This window comes from Neodiprion lecontei, chromosome 7 (assembly GCF_021901455.1).
Source record: "Neodiprion lecontei isolate iyNeoLeco1 chromosome 7, iyNeoLeco1.1, whole genome shotgun sequence".
NCBI classification, from domain to species: Eukaryota; Metazoa; Arthropoda; class Insecta; order Hymenoptera; family Diprionidae; genus Neodiprion; species Neodiprion lecontei.
In genome coordinates, this window is record NC_060266.1 from 7246344 (window position 1) to 7270133 (window position 23790).

Genomic DNA, 23790 nt, shown 5'->3' on the forward strand with positions numbered 1-23790 from the left:
ACCTTTTTTGTAGGGAATTTAATTTTATAAAGGGATAAGTGAACATAAATTTTTTCACTTCAATATTTCGACAGTTCTGACGTGAAACATCAAATTATGACTAAAAATCAAAAATTGCGATGATAGACCTCTTAAAGTTAATATTAAAGGCTTAAAATTTCATGAAATTTTTTTTTTGCCATACTGAATGATATTCTCAATATATTTAAAAAAAAAAAAAATAGTCAATTTTGTTGGCCCAGTCTAATGTATATGTATGCACTTGTGTGCAAGATAATATTATAAATGTACAACAAATAGCTGAGGAAGCTAAATGAACATATATCTATCTATCTATCTATCCCCTCTCCCTCTCCCTCACTCTCCCTCTCTCTCCCTCTCTCTCACTCTCCCTCTCTCTCTCTTTCTTCCTCTCACAAGCCAGACGTATCGTTGCTCGAGTAGGAATAAATCGCCCTAATGGCGAAGGTATCGATACGACAGGTGAGAGATTAGGCTTGGTGGTGGATGGTCACGTGCAGAGAAAGTGATCCACTTTTCCTCTTTCTCTTTGCACCGTCAAGGCATGCAAACCTTGATCCGCGTTCAACGGACCATCTCACGTATCCGGGGACCCTTCAATCCGACGTTGGATCCCTTTTGCCTCGGTATCGTTAAGTGAAAGTGAAAAGAGTAAATAAAAGCGGGGGAATTCCGCGCCAATATACTTTTCTTTTACACACTGTGTAACATGGATTACTTTGTTTCTTTTTTCTTTTTCTTTTTTTTTTTTTTGTTTTATTTCAATTTATTTACTCGTTCGATCTTCGACGCGCGTGAGATTTCGAGGAATGCGCTTGCCGTGATAAAAAACCTCGGTTTGGTTCCTTTTTTTTTCTTCCTTTTTTTTTTTTTTTTTTTTTTTTTTTTAAGCGATGAGGAGGAAACGGTGACACATTTCAGGCCGTATCTTTGTAAATCAAACGTTAGAAATGTTCTCGGTGAAAAATAAAGGTTTTGAGAATTTTTCGGAATTCTTCAGAGCGTTCAAACAATGTTTAAGTAGATCAATAAAATTCTTTAAGAAAAAAAAAAAAAAAAATGGTAAAAGAATCAGCCCGTCACGAGCCCGATCTTGAGATGTTTGGAAAAGGTAATACAGTTTTTGAGAATTTTTCGAGAATTTTGAAAAAAGGTTTTTTTCGAAATCACTCTCAACATTTATAAATAGTGAGGCGGTTGAGTAAAAAATCTGAAAAAAATTCCAACTACTGTTTTAGAGTTGGGTCAACTGCAGAAACATTTTTGAACACAATCAAAAATGGCGAGGCTCGGTCGTTGTTGGGTTCGTATGGAATTCCTCGTGTATACAGAGTTTCATTGAAACCGTAGAAACGGTTTCGAAATTACAGTGCGAAAGTTTTGAAAAACGTTATTTCAAGTGGAATGAGTATACAGGGTGGCGATAATTTTTGTTAAATAAAAAAAATTTTTAGTTCCGGTTACCGCTCGGTCCTCAACTATTTTCATTTTTTACCACAATCGAAAAATATAGTTCTAGGTACGAGATGAAAATTAGTTTTCTAACCGTTACCGAAAAGTCTAGTATCCGTTACTATTCTTTCTCATTACGATCACTGTTGCTAGATTTTCTTGCAACCGTTGCGAAAATTTAACGCTCGTGCAAGAATAAATTGACGTCAAAGTCTTGTTTAACTAAAAAAGTAGAGTAAACCTCAAAAACTGATTTTGCGTTGCAATAACCGAAAAAGGATCGACAAAGTCGCAAAATGGTTAGGTGTACCTCGTTTTTCCTAATTCCAACAATATTCAAACAGTTTGTTTTTTAACGATACCTGTTTTACTGAATTTTTCTAGTTACCGTAACAAATGAACATTTTTCTCAGTGCCGTCTGTCGCCACCCTGGAATACATAGCTAAGGGATATTGGATGATATTCATGAATCCAAGGTTAGGTTTAGAAAGATGAAAGCGGTATATTTCGATCGTCGGTTATTCGCGAAGCTTCGCGTATCAATATCAACGACTCGAAGACCATCCCCCTTAACGTCCGTTTCCAATAAGCCGGCTTCTTCCACCGCGTCTCCTTATTATATATACGATCATTAAACTTCGCCGATAACAATATTCAAATTTTATGCGATCGCCGGCTCCGCGGAGCCGGCAATTCGTCCCAATTCCCTCCGTCTCATATTTTTCAATCAAACAATCATCCTCCTCGTCACAACTGCGAAAACCCGTCGTCTATGGCTTTCCAATCAACGCCTCTCGATCTGCACTTGAATACGCCAATCTATTTCTACGGGAAATATTCTGCCGATGACTTTTACCGTCCAATTTCGGAACGGAGGTCAAGTGGAAAAAGACGCGGATAATATCGCGGTTTTAATTGGCGTAGAAATAACGTTTTATCATTTTGGAGAGTTGAAAATTTGTGATAATTTTTAGTTTTATTTTCATGAATCGAGTAACCAATTTATCGAAATTTCGGGATACAGAATCTTCCGATCAACATTCATTTCGGATAAACGGTTTAGATGCCCCTTCAATCATTACACTGAAACAAATTTTGAAAATTGTGTCTGTCACATTTTCTAAACATCCGTGAGGTGACAAATTTTTTAGAATGTGACATTCGCCAAACGAAATTCCTTTCGCGAATATACGGAAAAGATATAACGTAAAACAAAAATTAGAAGCAGTAAAATAGTCTTATTATCTGTAGATCTGGATTCAAAATTGCCTCAAAATCGTTTAAATTTTAATAACCGTGATTTTTCTGACCTCGGTAGACAAATTTTTTTTGGTTCCTTAGCCAAGTAAATCCTTGTAAATTTTTTGGTATTATTTCTAAAACTTGATATCGCGGCAGAATTTGAGAAGTCCGTATTATAGAATCTTTCGAGTTTACATTGCACAAGCTATTAACAAGATTTTAATTCTTTGTTTTTATTTTGGCTGTCGTGGAAAGAATAAATTCCATTTCTTGTATGCTTTTAAAACTGTTTAATGACAGACTTTTACCTTTTTTTTTGTTTTCAATTTATGTAAATCCGTTGCGATATTTCAGAAAACTAGAAAGATCCCGAAAAAAAAACCCAAGACAAATGTTGATAGAAATGTTATTCTTTGCATCGAGTAAACATTTACCATTTATTTTTAGTTTTTCTCACAAGAAAATTTTCTTACGCAAAGTCAAGTTTCGAAATAATGTTCTCGAGGTTGGATAAATCAGTATTCGTGATATTTGGGAGAAAAAAAAAAAAAAAATCACTTCCGTCGATCGAAATGTGCAGATAATTCATGAAAAATTTTTCTAATTCTTTGTTAATTTTGAAAAATGTAAGAACAAAGCGACAGCAGCGAAGTCTCTTCTGTACACCCTGTTTGTTCTCCGAAACTAGACTCTTGAAAGTCTCTGATAAATATTAGGAAAGTTGATTGACCAAAAATCGAAACACTCGCTTACCGCGGAAGCGATTTTCTTCCGTCATATGCAAAATGTATTTTTCCATAGTTATTCGACGCGGTGTCAAATTAGCCGAACTGTGTTTGGTTGCGATGATTCAGAATTTTCAGTAAACGAGAGATGGAAAAAGCTCCCCAGGTGTGCAGTTTAATATTACATCCTCGTACGTACAATTCCGCAGGGCATCAATCAAACGATCAAATTGCTTTTTACATACCGCGGAGCAAATCGCTCGGCGCTTTCTAGTTACCGAATCACACGCGTGTATTTATTTTCGTTTTGGAGGCGGGGTTGAAGTTCCGAAATTAAAAAGTTCCGAAAGCGGCCAATTCCGAATTATTTGGTGGTGAAACTTGAAGTAAAGAAGTCGAACTTTGGAGAAACAACAAAGTATCGAAGGATCGGAAACCAGACGGATCAAAGTTCCGAAAATTCAAGTTACGATGCAGCAAAGTTCCGAAAAGTGAAGTTCTGATGGAGGAAAAATTCTGAAAAATAAACTTTCGACCGAGTCAAATTCCAGAAATTAAAATTTACGAGTGGCTGTAGATAATCAAATAAAAAACTGACAATCAGAATGACCGGGACTCCCATTGTAAAAATATCGAAAATCCAAAACAGAAATGTCAAAGTGGTGAAATTTTACCAAGCCAGAAATTCACAGAACTGAAAATCTACGATTATTCAGAATTTCGATGTTTCGGTTTTTCTGAATTTTCTTATTTTTGCACTTTCGAAATTTTGCTTTTTCGGAATTTTGAGCGTCTGGTTTCTGACCTTTCAAAACTTTCATGTTTCGTCAAAGCTTGATTTCTTTACTTTAACCTTCAAATTCGAAATTTCAACTTCGCCCCTCGTTTTGTCATTTCTGCTCCGTTTTCGGAACACGGTAATTTGTCGAATGGGGGTGGGGGTTGAGCGCAAGCTTGAAGAGCCAACGTAAAGTTCTCGATATAACCGTGCGGCTTGAAATTTTATTACGATTACCATTTTTGACATTGATTCTGAGCGAATATTGCCCCGAGGGAAATTGTTATTCAAATTATGAGTCTCACATTTCCCTTCGTGGACGATTTTTTTTTTTTTTTACCCCCAACTTTTACCCGGATATTTTTCGGAGGTTTTCATTAATTTTCAACGACATAATTAGTCAGACGGAGTTCTAGTGAGAATGATTTTTTACACTTTCTTTTCTGCGAATTCACCGGCGTTCTTCCGTTTTTTTTTTTTTTTTTTTACTACAGATTTACGAAATACAACTTCGAGCTGATGTTTCGGTTTCGCGGTATTTTGAATTGTTTTCTCTCTGAACCCTTCAATTCACACTGAAACGATTAGGGTTCCACCTTTTTTTTGGAGCTTTTTACTTATTGAACTACTTTTTTGGAAACAACTGCAGAATTTTTTGGTTTCACATGGTCCCTGAAATATTTCCAAGTCTAAAGAGAATACGAAATTTATTTTTAATTATGTATTTAAAAATTAGCACATTTGAACAATGAGTCGAAATTCGTACTTTTCTATGAAAAAAGCGTTTTCTGCTAATCTGCCATTAAAATCCGAATGCCAATTTTGACACAAACTTCATACGTGTCATGAAATTTTTCTTCTCGTTGTTTTAGTTTGTTCGTCATATTTGATCCAGCATTCCGATTTTTCGAATTTCGAGTTCAGATTCGTAATCAGCGACTCCAAAAGTCCATTAGTGCAAAATTAAATTCATTTCTCTACATCAGTCAATTGAAATAAATTTGTAATTCGCGCAATTCCTTCATAAAATCACGGAATTCTTGGGCGAAAATTTACACTTGATTAGTTAAGAATTTTCTAATTCTTCTCTTGAATCCGTGTTTCATTCACCTTAAATTTGTAAAATTTTGACATCATCTCGAACTTCTCGTACGTACAGAAAAATAAAGAAAATCAGTGCAATTCACTCGAGAAATAGAAATGATAACTCAAACAAACCATGTCGAATTAAGTGCGACTCAATAAATTTCAGCCGCCTTTTCTAAACCTCGATTCAGCAATCTTTTTGTCTATCTCTATATAATCTTCAAGTAGACTGGCATTACAAACCCTCGTAACGTTGATTGACGATCGTTTGCAGTGAGCTTAGAGCTTTCTTTCACCCCGTTAATTTTCCACAGTTATGATTTACCCCGGTTGTACAGCGAACGCACTTTTTATGCCGCAGGCTAGTCCGGTTTAATTACCCTGCTCGTTAATTATTATCTTTTCCCACCTGAAACAGTTTCGCTATCAAATATCGCGTTTCAACTACGCCTGCAGAGTCGAATAGCTTCAACAAACTACAAAAACTATTATTGTCAATATATAATAACATTATTATTATCTCACCACTACACAGCATGATAAAAATCGGAATACCGATATCCTGTTTTAGAAATTACGCTGGTTCGTTGCTTCTGTTCATTCGTAATACATATTTTCATCCATTCAATCCAATGCGAACCTTAATAATCCAGCCAGTCAATATTATACGAGACTTCTGAATTTTGAGCGAAATTTGTAACCGGGCGTCTTTGGTTTATTTCTCTGATCGTTCGTGCTTATTCTTGAATATACATGAAAGAAATTTAAAGATTACTAAATTCACCAGATGAAGTTAGTAACGTTAATGTAACGGGATATTGAAACTAAAATCATTGTTTCGGTAGTTGAGAACGACTTTAAAGGAGTTCACTTTCCAAACTCTGAATAGACTTTGCTTGTTAAAAATAGATCAGTCGTTTCGAGACGATCCTACATTTGCGAAGTAATGATTTTTCTAAAAATGACCGATCAACTTCAATGAGCTTCGCTCTCTAAATTATTCAGATGTACATTCATCGGGTAAGTCTTCGGCAAACGGGTTATAATTAGTAATCTCATTAATGAGCGTGACGACGCATAGACGTCTTGAGAGATAAATATGAGAAAAGAATAAACTGAAACGAGTTGAAAAATTCAACCACTTATTCATTCCGTCGCGCATATTTCACTTGAAGCGCCTCACGCGTATTCCAGAAATTTTCACCTCGTTGTTACGCGCCTGTTAGTAATTAAATTAACGGGGGCCCGACTAAGCGAGGCATTGTTAATTAACGTTGAGTTGGTTTTTGAGATTTTACTCAACTCATGTACCTACTAGAACGAGGATTAATTCATCTACTCTGTAACACTGTTTAGCTTGCCCGATTCATCGTGTAATTTATTTCTAAAATCACCGAGTAATTCAATTGCCATTTTATGAAACCAAACGTCCGGAAAGTCAAAATTTTACCAAAAAATGGAAGGACCTTTTCCTAATAACTTGTAGTTAGTAACGAATTCATTAAATTGAAGTACTCCGCTTCAAATGCCTGATTGAATTATACGATCAGCGTATCATTATATGGGTAATTCCACGCCGAGTCGACCAATTTGTCTGACCCTCGTGATTTCTGATTTTGTTTGAAAAAATTTCTGAAATTTTCCGAACTCTGAAACAGCACTCCGAATTTAAAATTTTTTTTTATTCCACTGCTTGGATAGGTATAAATATTCACAGTGATTTTAAAGCAAACCTTTTTAAAATTCTCGCAAAACTCTCAAAAACTGTATTTCTTATCCCAAATATTTCAAGCCGGGCCATAATGGGCCAATTTTTTTTCATTTTCTTCCGCACTTTTAATTTTCTCGGTCATCCAAAATATTATTTATACGATTATCCTGATATATTCTCAAAACTTCTATTTTTCACTTGGAAAATTTCTAAACCGGGTTCATTATGGAGCAATTTTTGTCAATTATTTTTCGCATATTCAAATTTTTTTTTCATCAACTTCACAATGAAACCAGTCTAGAAATGTTCTAAGCGAGGAATAGAAGTCTTTGGAAATTTTCAGATTGTTTAAACATCGTTTTAATTGATAAAGAAAAATGATATACGAAAAGTTTGAAAGAGAAAATATAGTCTTACAGAATTTCTGGAAGATTGTAAAAAAAATTTGAAAATCACTCTCAATGTTCGTAAATAATCAACCAGTGAAATGAAAAAGTCGGAAAAAATTCAGGGTACTGTTTCAGGGCTGGGAAAATTGCACAAAAAATTTCGAACAAAATCAGAAATGATGAGGGTCAGACGCTGGTTGGATTGGCATGGAATTCCCCATATAAAAATTCGATGATCGCTTTACCTTTCGTTCGGTGTAAAAAAAAAAAAAAAAATCGCAGGTACCATTCGTGAATTCAGAGTTGGGAGAATTTTCTTTTCATAGGTAGAAAAGGCTTCATGTTTATTATTATCATTACTTCTTTTCCGTATTCATTGTGAAAAACTGGCCGAATTTTCAGTGACTCGATTGAAAATCGACGAGAAATTGTGTCCTCCGGGACCTTCGAGGGTTTCGTTCCCTGTCCGATCGGTAGTCCGGACACGATTCAAGAACGAAGCAAAGTTTATACGAGTAAGAAAAACTGTCGCTCTTATTAAGCCTGCCGCTACGTTATCTTCAAGGGAAAATGAAAATTCGTGATATGAATAAAGATTCGGCCTTGACGATTCATTGTTTTCTGGATTTGACGGTGTTTGAACATTTTTTTTTTTTTTTTGATTTTTTTTCCTTCAAACCGACTCGTGATTGTCAACGAAAATTGAAGTTAATTGTAGGGATGATTTTTTCTTTATCTGTCTTTCGCAAAGAAAGAAAATTCACCAATGTGTCTCTCTTTGAAATTCTATGGAATTACTTTCTTTGTTTTTTGCATTTAGTGACATTTGAAAAAAAGTACACGAATTTGTTGATAATTTTTTCTTTCTTTTTTCATTCTTCAACGGAAATTTTTCCTACCATTTTGTTCGAGTGTTCATTATAATTCATTGATTTTGAAATTCGTGTGTATTCGGTCATTGGGAAACAGAATTATTTTGTACGGAATTATACCTCCTATGTATTTTTGAGGTATCAAATATCATTATCGGATTTATTTTAATCTTAACGAGTTTGATAGAAAAACGCAGTAAAAAAAAAAAAAAAAAAAACCTATCCAGTTAATCAATACATTTACCTACTATGCTATTTTTAATTTTTTTCGAAAAATTACGCATACCATTTGGAAAAAAATGCTTTTTGGATTTTTCATATTTCGTCTTATTAATAGGAGACTAAATTTTTTTATTTGATCAATTCTTCCGTCCTCATTCTAAACAACTTTCTGAAGCCTAGATTGTGGTTACTCAAACGGGGACACAGAAAAGCAATTTTTCACGAATGTTGTTGATTGCTTAAAATTCAATCGTAAAAATAGGTAACAGCAGCAAGTGAAGAAAAATTAACTTCTGAATTCTTTTCATCCTTCTCCAGGAAAATTTGGACAAAAGTACTCATTTAAATAAAGACCAGAGCAAAAGTGAAAATCTGTAAAAATTTATAACGTATGATAATTTTTTTTCAGTATATTCGGATACAAAGTGACAATTTGTTGAATTCAAATGCAAAACGATCGTAGCAACACTAAGATAGCGGCCACACACGTGGACAACCTGAAAAACCTGGAGACCTAGGAAAACCTGGAAAACCTGGAATTGGAAAAAACTGAAAATATCAGTTTCCTATCATGGGAATTGGAAACGATTTTTCGAGGTAACAAATTTACTTTTTTTTGTCACAAAAATAAACCGGCTTATACTGACTTTTTTGTACAATATGTTGTTCGTCAATTCGAATTGAATTTGAACCGAATACAGAGTTGATAAGCCGAACGATTTAGGCTTTAGTACTTTACTAGAACTGGGGAAATATGAGGGAAAACTAGGTTTCAGATGCTGGCAAACTTGGAAAATGTGATGGAATTTGTTGTCCAAAAAATTTGTGGCCTCCCTGACTAGTGAACTGGTGGCAGTGTCGTATTTCGATTCCTTTGAATTTGAATAAAGTTTTCGCATCGCGCATTAATGCCAATTATCCTACGTTGACCATAATTAAGCAAATCAGTTGCCGCCGTCAAGCTTTGGCTCGATAAAACTTTCACAGGCTTACCCATATAATCCATATCAGCACGAATGCTCGAGAGGTGAGCCATTATGTAAATCGTGGCAATTCTCCAGCACATGCTTGCACCTTAAATTCACTCACTATGGTCGACAGGTTCCATTTTCTCACGGTACTCTTACCCACCTTCCTTTTATCCGCTCAATGCGTCATCGTGTACGATATGCGGGGCATTTTTCGTCCGTGAGAATATTTTCGAACATATTTTGTTACATCGGAATTCACTGTTGGCTGTTGAATATTGGATTCTAATCAAGCTTCTGACGTTACTGCGACGAATGTCGACAGAAAAAAATGACTAGTATCTGTGAAGAAGGATTGAAAATTCACGCAGTGGTGAAATAACGAGAGAATGAAATACGTTATTTTATTCATGGTAGAAACGTTAAATTTTTCCTTCTTTTTTCCTAGAACTTTCATATAAAACTTATTATCTCCCCAAGTGAAACTGAAATCTATTTCAGAGTGTTTTAATCTGAAATCTCGTATATTTTTTTGGACCTTAAGTCAAAGATCAGAGGCAAAACTCATTCAAGACTCTTTTCTTCTTCTCACTAATTTGGAGAAAAGTTTCTGAAACTTTAGAGATTTTTAATATTGATAGGAACGCGTCAAGGTTACAATTGATGACAACGTGGGATCCAATGCCCCAAGAAAATCAGAAGTTCAAAAACTATAATTGAAATTGAAGAAAATAAATTAACTGTATTAGATGAACCGCGTTTACGCTTATAAAAAATAATCCGAGTGGAGAATCTTTAGTGTTTGTTAACTTTATCAGTATCGAATCATCCTTGCGTTTTTTTTTTGATACAAACATCGTATTTTTTATACTTTGATAGATCCAAGCTAATTATTTCTTTTGTAATTTGATTCTTCAAAAATTTCCACAAATGAATATTCAATCACCTCGATACAGGCTTACTGCTGAAGCGATACTTGATTAATACAAACCGATATCGATTTTGCGTACAGTTTTTTAATTAATTAAAAAGCTTTAATGGAAAAATCTCAAATCAGGGTATTTTCACACAATTCTTTTACGAAAGTATAACCATCAGCTGTCATTAATCGAAATCAACGGATCGGTGCTTTTCATTTATTCATTATGATCGGACCAACCTTATTCGGTGAAAGATTTCATAAAATTTGAAATATTTTTTAGCGTTCAATACGAATTTTTCCGGCTTCAATTCACCTTTCGTTTCTCATATTTCTCACTTATTCCTATTAGTTCGAACACCTTCCGCTTATAAAATTTGATTCTCATTGCGTCCCACATGCAAGGATATGAACACAGCCAAACTCCACGTTCGGTACACAATGCTGGTCTTTCGAAAGGTGTCTCGAGTCCTCGATACATACTTTGACATTTCTGAAAGCTTCTTTTCGGTCAGTTCTCAACTTTCGAACCTGCAAACTGAGTTAGAATTGAAAATGTCCTAGGGGCAAAAAAGAACAACTTTTCCCAAAAGTATCATCATTCCTACCGACGTAATAATCCCTACGGATAAAGCAAAACTTTTATTCACCTCCGGTGAGTCGAGCCAAAAAATAGAAGACTAAGGTACAGAAGGAAAAGAAAAAATATCAAAGCGTCGAGAAACTTGCAAAAAAGCTGAAAAAAATAGACAGAACTTTATACACCGTGGTTGAACCCCGCTATGTACGCCGAGCGTTTTCACCAGCCAAAAGTAAACTCCGGAACGCAGTCAATATTATCGTACAAGAAACAACAAGCCCCAAAAAGGCGACTGAATAAAGATCTCAAATTCCGTACCAGCTGTGTTCGAATAATAAATGATAAATTATTATCAAAGCTGTGCGGTAAAATTTCAATAACTTGCCGAACACTTAATTACCCATCATTGAGCGGAAGAAAGTCGACGAAACAAACAATCCTCACTGCTAATCACTCTCACTAACCACTGTCAATGGCAAATGTCATTTCGGGTGCATTGCGACGCTGCATTCGAGTCGGTTGGCTTTTTTGATTATTCAACTCGCGGTCTCAGGGGCGATTAGTTGCCATTTAATTCTCTACTTTTCTCCGGCGTGGAGATACGACCCGAGGATCGAGGAAGCTTTCGACATCGCGAACCGTCGACCCGACGACGCCGAAAGCTGACGGGTGACTGTCCTCTCTTTCTCTCTCTCTTTCCCTCTCTCTTGCCGTCGACGGAGTCCCCCCCACTCTGCGCGAGGAATTCACCCCCGCCCCTTCAGTCGTCAGAATCGTCGCAAGCTCCTGTTTTACCAACTTCGTTCTCTTAGCCGCTGCGCACTACAAGCCTGGAAGGAGGAACGACGCGACGTGATGCGACGCTGTTTTCATCCCCCGCCCCCCGTAAAAACTACGGCCGCAAACGTATCCCGCGATTCCAATCGGAAAGTTTATTATTGTTATTCTGCCGCCCCGGAGCGACAATGAATCGCTTTTTCAAAAAGGCGGTGATTCTGGATCACCTTGATCGGCGAGTATACAAAATTAACGTTCCGGTTCGTTTCGAGCTGAGAAATGTTCCTCTGTTCGATTTTGATGCTTGGATTTTCGAAAACTACCGCAGTTATCGAATTTAATATCTAGTCGATTTCGAGGTAACTTTAAGGCGGCGAGACGACTGTTTTTTTTTCCAGTTTTCTGAGTATTTTTTTAAGACAAACTGTTGAAATAAAATTTTTCATAATTTCCAAATTATATCTAGCGACGTTTAAACAAACTTTATGAATTTTTTGCAAACGAAATATGGAACATAACCTAATGTAGATATACAATAATAATTTGAGATGTCAATTCACTTCACTTTTTATATAATTGTGTATAATTGTCAAATAATTTATATCGATATATATATATATATATATCTTTATTGACTCTAAATGAGAATTTTCCAATTCAATTCGTTGAAATTACTAATTTTGTGTCACCCGAATAATATTTCATACCGGCAAAACGTTTTCATACTCCCCGATATTCGATCAACAAATATGAATTTATGAAAATTCGCTGATATATTAATAATAACTGAAAATCAACGGGTACTCAATCGTATCGGTAATTCTCGACTAATTCACACGGATAGATACCGAGCTAATTTAATCGTGATTGGAATTTATCGCGGTCGAATGCGATGCAGTGATTAATTAATTATAATACACTAAATACTTTCGATTAAATCTGTTGAATGCAGACGGTAATTTTGTCAGAAATGGAAAATTTGAAAGAATTAATAAGAACCGTCGTTTTGCCAATCTTGTTAGAGATTTCGCAAACATGAAGCATTGAAAAGTTATACCGTACATTTTTCGAAGAAATATCAAAACCTGAGGAAAAGATATCAGGAAAAAAATGTATGAATAATACTTTAAATGGAAAAAAGCATCAACGTTTTTCGCGGTGAATTGTAGAATTCAATAAGATTCGTATCCTTGAAATTCCAGGTCCACAAATAAGATTTCGCAAACTGCGCTGCGCGAAAACAATTTTGGTTTGCTATAAATTTCTTTGCTAGTTCTGCGGAATTTTGAATTTCGACAGTTATACGTCAGAAATGTGCAAAAGACGCGTGACGTCACTGAACCGGAATCACAAGAGATTGTGTTTAAATGGCAAGACTTTCCGATGCGCCTCGCGTTTGTCAGCATAATTTTACGCTGGCGCGGCAGCCTTTGTTGGGTTGAACAGAAAATAAGAAAGAAGAAGAAAAAAAAAAAGAAAGGACCGGAAATTACAGTTCATCAACTTGTATAATAATACAATCCTGCAGTGGAAGTAATTTCAGGGAGAAAAAGTCTCGTTCGAAAACTCAATTTCTACCCACTGCGCGCTTTGTATATATACACACAAATTCTCATATCGTTTAATTTTGTTTACGGTTGTTACTAATGATGTTTAATATCCCTTTTATATATGTGCGTTCATTCGGAAATTGCGAACGAAGTGGAATCAAAATTAAGTGCCTAATAAATCAACCGTGAACTTAGACGTATTTGGCCGGAATAATATGGAAGCAAATTTAAGAAGTGAGAAAGAGAGATTCAAAATTTTTCGTCCGAAAAACAGTTTAGTTTTTCGTTAAAAAATCAAATCCGTCATAGAATATAACTTGCGCAAATAATTTTGCACGTATTTTTTCGAGTCTTTATTTTAAATCTCAGGATTAAGTGACTAACTTCACCGATATCCGATCGTCAATTTCGATTCGTAAGAATTACAGACTCTTGACCTATTTTCTCATGTTTTTCTCAAACACACGATACGCGAATGTAAACGAATTCCATTTAGAAAACCGATTATGAGTCATTTTTTAACTAGGTTGTTGCATATTGATTCTTTGTGAATTAGCAAAAATTTGCGATACGTAATATTGACAAAAAAAAAAAAAACATTTAACGTCTCCAAAATAAAAAGCACGATTTTCTTAATTTTTCTAAATGCAGTCACAGTTTTTTTCAACTTCAAGTCCGTAAATAAGTAACTATAATTGGCGCTCAAATTTTTCTGTGAAACATATTTAAAATAGCCGGCAACATGTACACTGACGATATTAATTGTTTTCGGAAAATATCTTGAAACGGTGCTAAAAAAGCGTTCAGATATGTCGTGCAGAAAAATCTGACAGGCGAATCGGGATTTTCATTCGTTAAATACATTATCGACAAAAATTTTGCCACCGGAATCCGTGATTCAATATTAACATATGTTACATATCAATATATGTATACAAGTTTCATCACACCGGTCAACACGAATTTCGAGTCTGTGTCCCAGATGTCAAATTTTGATTTCATTCACGTAACTAATAAAAGAAAAAACCGTCTAACTAGACAAAGTTTGTTTTTCTACAAACCACAACGATATTTCGGACTTTAAGAAAAACTACTTATTAATTTTCTCAAACATTTATCGTAAATAAATGAATTGAACAGACTTCAGTTTCGCAAATCAATCCAACTTTCATTCGAAAATAACAATTAATCACAGGCCGACGTAAATAAAAAACAAAAAAAAAATGATTGTTTCGAGTTTATATTTAAATAAATAAATTTTGATTCGATGACATCGAATGTTGACCAAAATTATGATTCATTGCTCGCGAAGCTTGCTTTCGTCTTTCTTTCACGTTGACAAATACGTACATGGAAGTTTTTGGCGGACATAGTCATGAATATTTTGGTTATCATTCGATGTATATAGAATCAAAATTTATTTATTAAAAAAAAAAAAAAAAAAAAAAAAAAAACGAGACACTCTTTTTATTGACCTGCTTCATTCGTCGTTGTTTTTTTTTCTTTGTCCTCGGATATGGAAAAAATGAATAAAAAGGATATATATATATGTATGATACCTGCATATTCGTAGTAACCGAGTTTCATTCTTTTTATACATAGATATATATATATATATATATATATTTTTTTCCCAATACCACCCGCGTATTCGGGGAATATCGTGTGGGTTTCTATTATCTCTGAAGCAGATATGCGTGCATGTAGATAAACGAGGGGAACACGATTCGCGTCGTTGGTGCTCATTTTTTGCTCCACTACCCGCGTTTCGGTTCGGCGCCGCTGTTTTGGCAAATATTTTCCCATTACTTGGGGGAAAAATTTCGCTTTGTACTTTGAACGCTCGCATTGGAAATTGATTTGAAATTTAAACACTACGGTAATTAAAGCGGATATAAATTTATTGTAGCTATGTGCGTGGAAAGCCGTGGGCAAAAGTTAACCGCTATCAAAGGAAAATCATTTGTTCGGTTTTTCATAACTCGAGGGGAAATAAACTGTATGAAACGGATTTGTAGAAATTTGTAAAGTCGTTGAAATTTTACATTGAACGAAGCGATTCCGTCGAACAATTGTTACTGGATGAAATAAAAATATTAACCACTTGGAAAGATTGTTAGCAGACCAGAATTAATTACTTGATTAAGAATGTATTTTGCATTTTATTTCAATGTTAGTAAAAAGTACGAAGGCAATTTTTTAATTGAAATTTTTTGGTTATAAAATACAAGTCTAATATTAAATCGACTCGGAATACTAAAAAAATGGTTTTTAAAATTGAAATCCGATCGTAATTTTAATATTAACCCGTGCCCCAAAGGCCCTTTAAAGGATTCGAAATGGATTTGGTTTTTTTGTCAACTTTTCGATCAATATGCGTATAAACAATGAAATAACATTGAGTGGCAACTTGAACTAATGTAAAAGTAATTTCACCGCATTCCGTAGATTTATCTGAATTTCTTAACGTGATACGGACATCAGAGCAACGTAAAGATAAAAAGCTGAATTTTTGATATGTTATTAATCGCTAATAAATACGTATGAAACAATCGTTTCTAATTGGATAAAATTAGAGATTATTTGATTTGAATTTAAGAAGCACAAAATAAGTAATGTTTTAAGGAAAATTTTTAACGTGAAAAAACGGTGAAACTTTTACAAAAATGAGCCGGAAATCGATGTGAAAATCTCCGACCATAATTATTGCCGATCTATAAACGTTGCGGTTTTTTGCTCTGATTATTTTTCGATTATCTCGTATTTATTTCATGTCAAAAAAGTAACGCTGTAGAAATACGGATAACGGCATTGATTTTCGCAGGAAAAAACTATGTTAATATTATTTTTTATCAAATTTTTCACCTCGTTAATCACTCCTAATCGATTTTAACGTTGATTTCGCGTTGAAAAATCATTTTTCAGTATTTCGAGTCAACTTAATAAGTGGTGAGAGAAGAAAAAATTTGTTTTCACCAATATCAATTGCCACCCCAGCGTGTACGGTAAACGTAATGAAACGTTGTCGTGATTTTTTTTGCACTGTAAAAAAAATGTCACCAGCACGCATCGCTGTATCCCCATTTCTCACGCGAAGAAAATCGCGACCGGCGAACTATGCGGAAATAACGAGCAACGTTGTCCGTACGCATCAGATTTTTTTCTAGTTTTCTAGGGTAGCCATTTTGCCTCTCGTGAGAATAAAAAAAAAAAAAGAAAAAAAAAAAAAAAATTCCAACCGATTAACGAGATGAAAAAATCGCTCGCAGACACAGACACACAAACAGATGTAACCCCTTAATAAATTTAACACGAAGACCGGAAGCCGTGCGTAAACCGGCCCCTTCAAAAATGTCAGCTATTCCAATATCTGCCCACGGAATTCGTTGCGGGGAAACCGGGCCGTTTCATCTCGGAAATACGCGATCGCACTGCAGATGCGGGAATGGATTTCAAAAAATTCAGTCATCAAAACGCCCGTCGTCTATGAGTGTTTACTTCTCGAAGTGAGAAAAAAACAAAAAAAAAAAAAATGCACCTCAACCGAGATAAAAATATCGGTACGATCGATTAAACTACGAAACGAAGAAAAATCTCAACGCGTTTTCGGACCATCGTAAAAAGATCCGTGTTTCGGTGTTTCGTTGAATGCGGGACGTTTTTTGGCGCGAAAAAAAAAACAATATATTTTTCACGTTAAAAAGAACTCGTTCTTCGTTATTGTCTGAATATCGATTTTTTTTGTCTGGAAATTTTTTTCAAAACATATATTTTATTATTGTTGTTGTTGTTTGTATTTTTTTTTTTTTCGGTCTTATTGATGCGAGAAGGTTTGCAAATAACCGAAGATGAGACGGCTGATAGATGGTAATTTTATGTGTGTTTTGTAACGCTTGAATTTTGAAAAATTGTCCATAATTGTTTAACTGAATTCGAGCTAGTCGGGAAAACGTTTTTCAGCATATTTCACACGGTGACTTTAAAATTATTCGAAACGATTTTTATTAGACAGGGTACACTTTTTATTCCAATAATCAGGTTTCAAGAGGAAAATTAATATTTCAAGTGCAAAATAGACGCTCTGTGTCAGTTGCGAGTTGAAGATGTGCGAAAATTTGATCAATTTCGTAAGCTTTTTTCTTTTTTTTTTTTCAATCGAAATATGAACAAGCGATAATTGCGTGACAGTGAATATTTAGAATGTTACCCCGATTAAAATTTATAATATATGGAAGTTAAAATTTGGGTCTCGTCGTTGAATCGGGTTTAAATATGAAATTGCAATTCGTGTTTACGAATTTTTATTATTTCACAGAACTTGTATTTATCTTCTTCAGTTAAAAACTTGGATCATTTTCAATGAATCGATAATTGTGCAATAATTCATTCAATAACCAGCATTTCAAAATTTATTCTTTCTTGTTCCAAACGTTAATCAGATACTGAAAATGTGAAGGAAGAAAGAGACGTTTTCTTCAATGTGTGCCATTCTTTGTAAATTAAAAAATAAAACGTGTTTATCTTTGTTTTCGAGAAAACAAAAGTCTTTACCAGCACGAGATTCAACAGTTTGGTCAAAATTTTCGCGACGTCGTATAAAGTATCTCAAAAAAAAAAATAATATAACTATTTTTGCAATCAACTTCTCCGAGTTCCGTCAAAATTAAGTCACTCAAAATATTGTTTTTTTTTTTTTTTTGAAATTATCGCCGTTTTAAAAATCGGGAGAATATTTTTGCTCTCGATTCGGGCGGCTGTGTGATATTACTTTTACCGATTGGTTCGCGAGTAAAACATTTCGGAAGGGCCCTTGAGAGCCCTCGAGCGCAGCCTGCAGCCGGTAGATTAAAAATAAGGTGGAATACGTTTACTGAATTTTCTCACAAAACTCGACTCACCGGGCCAAGAGATTCGACGCCCTCCTTCGAATAGCGCGAAAGTTCCCCCTTGAAAACCATTTAATGCTCCCACAGGTTGCCCAATAGATTGATCCCTTTCGCAAAAGTGTCCTGAGAAAATCGCTGCTGGAGAAATTGGGTTCCACTTAACAACCACGTTCCAGATCGAAAATAAAACTAGACTACCTCGGAAGTTGAAAATATTTCCCCCTTTCCGTCTTGCGCAGAAAAAAAGTCAATCGTTACAGTTGGTAGAAATTTCTAGTAAAATAAGCGTCTTTGTATGATAGCTTTATATGATATTGTTGTAAATAGGTGTAACTGTAACGTGGGATTTTTGATACGCGTTAAAATTGGCTCCTCGAACTCTAGGCGGAACCCTGAAGTAGGAATTTTGCAATATACAGGGTGGGACATTTAAAGTGTGACAGAACAATAGTACTCGAACTATTGACGATGCTCAAAAAAGTTTCAGATGAAAGTTACGTCGTTCGAGAAGGCCGTCATACCGGAACATCTTGTTTCTTTTTCGGAGGAGGCGTTGAAGTTACGTCGAGGTCAACGCCACTTTTTTAAATGGAACAATGTATTTTTTTTCCTACGAGATTATTACCGACTTTGAGGGAAATTCAGTGATCTACAACACAAGTATCGTTCTAGGCACGCGGAGTATGAAAACAGTCGAGAAATCGAATAAAATCAAGATAATTATTTTCAAAGGATTTACTAACCTTGGTTTCTGTCTACCTACCGATGATGCCTAACCTAACCTAACCTAACATCGCTTGATTACTTTTTACGGGGTTTTTTCACAGAGCGCGTAATGGCGGTAGCACCACCCACGCCTCAAGACATGAAAGAAAGAATGCGCCGAGCATGTGCTGAAATTACACCACAAATGTTGGCTGAAGTTAGACGGTCTTTTCATCAGCGAATTCACAATTGTTTACAAGTCGAGGGTCATCACTTGGAGCATCTTCCGTAGGTAGACAGAAGCCAAGGTTAGTAAATCCTTTGAAAATAATTATCTTGATTTTATTCGATTTCTCGACTGTTTTCATACTTCGCGTGCCTAGAACGATACTTGTGTTGTAGATCACTGAATTTCCCTCAAAGTCGGTAATAATCTCGTAGAAAAAAAACACATTGTTCCATTTAAAAAAGTGGCGTTGACCTCGACGTAGCTTCAGCGCCTTCACCGAAAAAGAAACAAGATGTTCCGGTATGACGGCCTTTTCGAACAATGTAACTTTCGTCTGAAACTTTTTTGACTGTCATCAATAGTTCGAGTACTATTGCTCTGTCACACTCTAAATGCCCCACCCTGTATAGCAATCGCTGGTAATTTCATCAGAAACTCCGAGAAAGGGACACTTTACAGGTCAGCTAATGAAATGTTTTAGGATTTTTTTTTTATTCTTGTTTCAAGTACACGCGACACCAGGCATGGAATCGGCGGAGAATTCGGACAACGGTTGCGGACAATTTCGACGAAGGAGCGACGAAAGCGAGGCAACACCGCGAGCGGAGGGCCTCACGCGAGGCTACGAAAAGCGCGCCAATGAAGAACTCTGCCGCGAGAGAAACCGAGGCGGATGCGATTACGTCACAACGCCACTGCCGAATGGGGGAGCGCCAGCGAGCGCGGCAGCCAATCAGCGTTCCGCGACAGCAGAAATCGACGTTAGCGATCAGCTAGGATTTAAGAATTGCGTAATTTGAGAACCAGTAAGCTCTGCAGAATTTTTGCGGATTAAAGGGGCACGATTTCTAAGGCTGCAGCATGGTTCAATGGGTTAAATTTCAAAAGTGGTGACAGAAAATGAAATCAACTAATTATGAAATTAAGTTTGCATAAAATTGTATTTGGAAGGGAAACACATTTCGCAATACGATATTGGGTGATTATATTTCATATTTTTATTCGCGCCTTACCGCTGGAAAAATCATCCTTTACATTTTAAAAATTTCTCTCTTTATGTTCAACAGAGACGGAGCATTTAGATTTTCTTGTAATGCTAGGGAAAAAATTGGCTGGATTACGATATTTTTAACACCTGCGTGCAAAGTTCTCGAATTTTACGCGAGAAATTTATCGCAATCTGATCGCAGTGAGATATCGATATTCATCCGATCCTTTATAAGTAAAGATATTAAGAGTTCACATGCCCAAATTTTTTAAAATCTAGGTGCTATTTTGAAAGTTTCAATTTTGAAAATTTCGAGGGCTTAAGGCTACAGAAATTTACAGTCCAGTCACGGTTTTTAGGAGAGTCAGATTTTTTATCTCGGTAATTTGCGTTCAGCAAATTCCGCTGCACAAGGTCTAGTCGCTTTAGAGTGTTTGGGAAGGATTACCTCTCATCTAGGTGGCTGTGTGTGAGTGCTCAGGTTAGCGATACGATCGTGTAATCTTGGATGTTGCTCGAGTGATATTCAAGTTTCGGTTGCATCACGGTTGGCCGCTTTGAATAAAGATTGTTGAATTAGGAATTATTTTTTATTTCCGATATTGAGTAGTTGTGCTATTGACGCGTTAGTCATTCGGAACTTGTGGCACATTTATTAGTTTTTCTTTATCGACTAGTTCCAGCCTAATTAGTTGTTAAATTTGACATTGTTCTCTAATTTTTTTTTTCTTTTTACTTGGCGAGTAGCGGCGCCATAAATAATTATAAAATTTGACTCTGTTCTCTATATTCTTATTTTTTATTAATTTTTAGTTTTTTTTGTTTTTGTGTTTGGCAAATAGCGTCGTAATTAATATTGACTCAAAATCCGTGGCGATTAGCGCCTTCGTTCATTACTCTCCTTCTCTTCGGTTGTATTAGTCTGATTTTCATATTAAGAGTGCGACTAGCGAAAGTAGTTTCAAGATTTATTCGACATTTTGTTTTCGATATTTTTGTTTTTGGAAAATATCTCTTTTTTTAGTGTGTAATAATTCTAATACAGAATGTATTATTTCATTTCATTTTGTTAAACTTCATAGCGTATGAACGTCTGTTCTTTTTCTCCAAAAAATGATCCCATCTTATTTACAATTAGTGCCGGAAGAAAATAGCCGAGGAATAGAGAAGCTGACGATAGAGAAGCGTGTTTATCACGTCAGACGCCCGACAAAATTTTGCGATATCTTTTACAAGATCTATTTTACAGCTTTCATCGCGGGTCGCCAAATTATTATACGCAAGGTAAGTTCTTCGCTCCTTTGGGTGGCCGAGTTACAATAAAAATCCACGGTAGAGTTCAAGAAAATTTTAAACCTGAAACTATTGGAATAAGGCCTTAAAATCAGATTGTTGTTGCACTAAAATACAATTATGGAAATAGTGACGTGAAAACATACAGTTTAAGTGATGAAAATCAAAAAAAAAAAAATTAAACACGTACTATTCAACTTATAACGAAACTGATTTTCATTTTTTAATCAGAATTGTGTTTTTGAATTACGGTGAAAAGTGAAAATACTTGTGGGCTGTATGATTGCTATAAATAGAAATTTCATGGCCCGATATTATAAAAACCTAGAGAAAACCTTGAACTTCTCCGGAAAATCTATGAAATATTTTTATCAATCGTGGATCTAGCTGTGTGTACTGACTGGATTCTGGATTAAAATATTTCAATGAAATTTCAATTTTAACTTTAAATTCTCGATATTTGAACCATCAAAAAAATTTGTGAAATCTGAGCTAAGCAGAGTTAGTAAATCGTGCCACACATCATTATTGTTCTTAATATTTGTTTAAAAACAAGAGGAAAAAAGGTATTTCTTTTAGGTATTGGATCAAAGAACTTAGTGCGTTCATTCTGAATGATATTTTGGACAAATTTAAATTTTAATATCAATTTCTCGATTGAAACTCGAAGTCGAAATTTATAAAAAGGTTTCGAATCAGGATTCATAACAGATTTTTAACCTTTCAAGCGTATATTTTTCCTTGCAGTAAAATTTCTTAAAACTGTGTATATAATGATTTTCGATGTCACCGATGTAAAAAATGAGGTCAGATACGAGAAATTTTCAAAATTCAAAATGGCCGATCGAATACGAATCACCATGATCCCTCTCGAAACATCAACATTGACATCCCAGAAGTCCAAATATGCGGAAAAAAAAGATGACAACGATATCTAGAAAATTCAAAAACGGTGTCTCACATACAAGACGCTGTGCCGCTGAGGGTTGATAATTTTCGATATATTCGTGAATAAGTATTAACGATAAATATTTTCCTAGCGGAGGATCTGCCAGATTTTTCCCTAAGCGCGTAACGCTTCTTCCGGAATAATCGCGAGGTGAACGAGGTTCGCTCAGAGCGGGTGAAATTGAGTTTAAAGTGCGTCTCAGCATAAGTATTATATATAAACGAGGAGTTCGCCGGTCGGACTCGAACCACTACGAACCACTACGAACCACTACGAACCACTAGAAAGCAGCTGCAGGCGGCTACCGAAAAGCTTGCGGCTTGAGGCGTCGCGCGTTTATTGGCGCTCGGAGTCTCGCCGGATCTGACGTAATCTTGTCGACGAGCACCTAGACGCTACTCACCTCTCTCTCCCTTGCTCTCGGCAATTTCGCGTGAGGCGACGTATTGGCGACATCCTTTCACCCGGTGTCCTTACACTCCTCCCCTCTCCACCTCTCTTCAAAATTGTCTCCAGCGCCCGTTTTTCCGCTTATACCTAACGACACTTGACGTATGAAAGAGCGCGCGATTTGAAAGTTTGAATAAAGCTTTGCCGCGCGCGGGAAAAACGAATGAAAAATAAATCGCATTTGCAAAACTCGCCTTTTTTGAACTTCCCTTCATTTCTGGCATCGATATATCGCACCTTGTAACTTGTTTGACTAACTTTTCATCAGAGAATTTTTACACACCAGTGCTGCTTCGAGTTTGTTGGGTTTGAAGCTTCGTTATTTTCAAGCGTCAAGCCTCTGTGTTGATCTCATTTTTTCAAACAAGTATCCATATTATTCGATGGAAATTCGAGTCTCGATAGAGAAAAATTTAAGAAACTCAAGCTGCACAAACGTGATCTTGTGTCTCTAAGTTCTTTATCTTACACTTTTGTAGATAGAAATTTTTAGTTATGTTGATTGTTATAATCCTATAACGCAAAAACTGTCGATCACTTACAGATCGAGTATAATAATAAAAAAAAAAAAACAAAAAAGGATTTGGAACGAGTTTGAAGTGATTTCGAACGGATTCAAAATGATGAAAGTTGGTCCGAAACTAAAATCAAGGAGTTTCGTGCAACTTGTCAGTAATTTCGAACGATTTCAAACGATTTTTAAATTGTTACAAATGATTTTAAACTAATATCAACGAATTTTAAACGATTTAAAAATCGTTTCTAGCCGTTTCAAGCGGTGTAAAATAATTATAATGGATTTCGAAGTGATTTCAAGTGGTTTTAAAATGATTGGAAAGTAATACCAAGAAGTTTAGAACAATTTGCAAGTAATTTCGAACGGTTTCAAGTGATTTCTAAATTGTTACAAGTGCCTTTCAACTAGTTTTAAGGGGTTCGAAGAATGCAGAGATGATTTCAGGCACTTTCAGGTTGACGACAAATTGTCTCGAACTAA

The 23790-nt window shown here is 35.5% G+C and overlaps 1 protein-coding gene across 2 annotated transcripts in view; it reads right to left on the minus strand.

The window, feature by feature from the left end:
• Positions 1-11623, minus strand: part of LOC107226392 (protein eva-1 homolog C-like) — a 76152-nt gene extending 64529 nt beyond the window's left edge. The window contains exons 1-2 of one of the 2 annotated variants that reach the window (XM_046745883.1): positions 11367-11623; positions 9493-11122 (exon numbers count right to left, since the gene is read on the minus strand). In XM_046745883.1, the coding sequence (XP_046601839.1) occupies positions 9493-9565 (73 nt within the window). In that variant the 5' untranslated portion in view covers positions 9566-11122; positions 11367-11623. Of the gene's footprint in view, positions 1-9492 lie in introns of both variants that reach the window. The other variant, XM_046745885.1, reaches the window with a different exon arrangement.
• Between the last annotated feature and the right edge of the window lie 12167 nt (positions 11624-23790).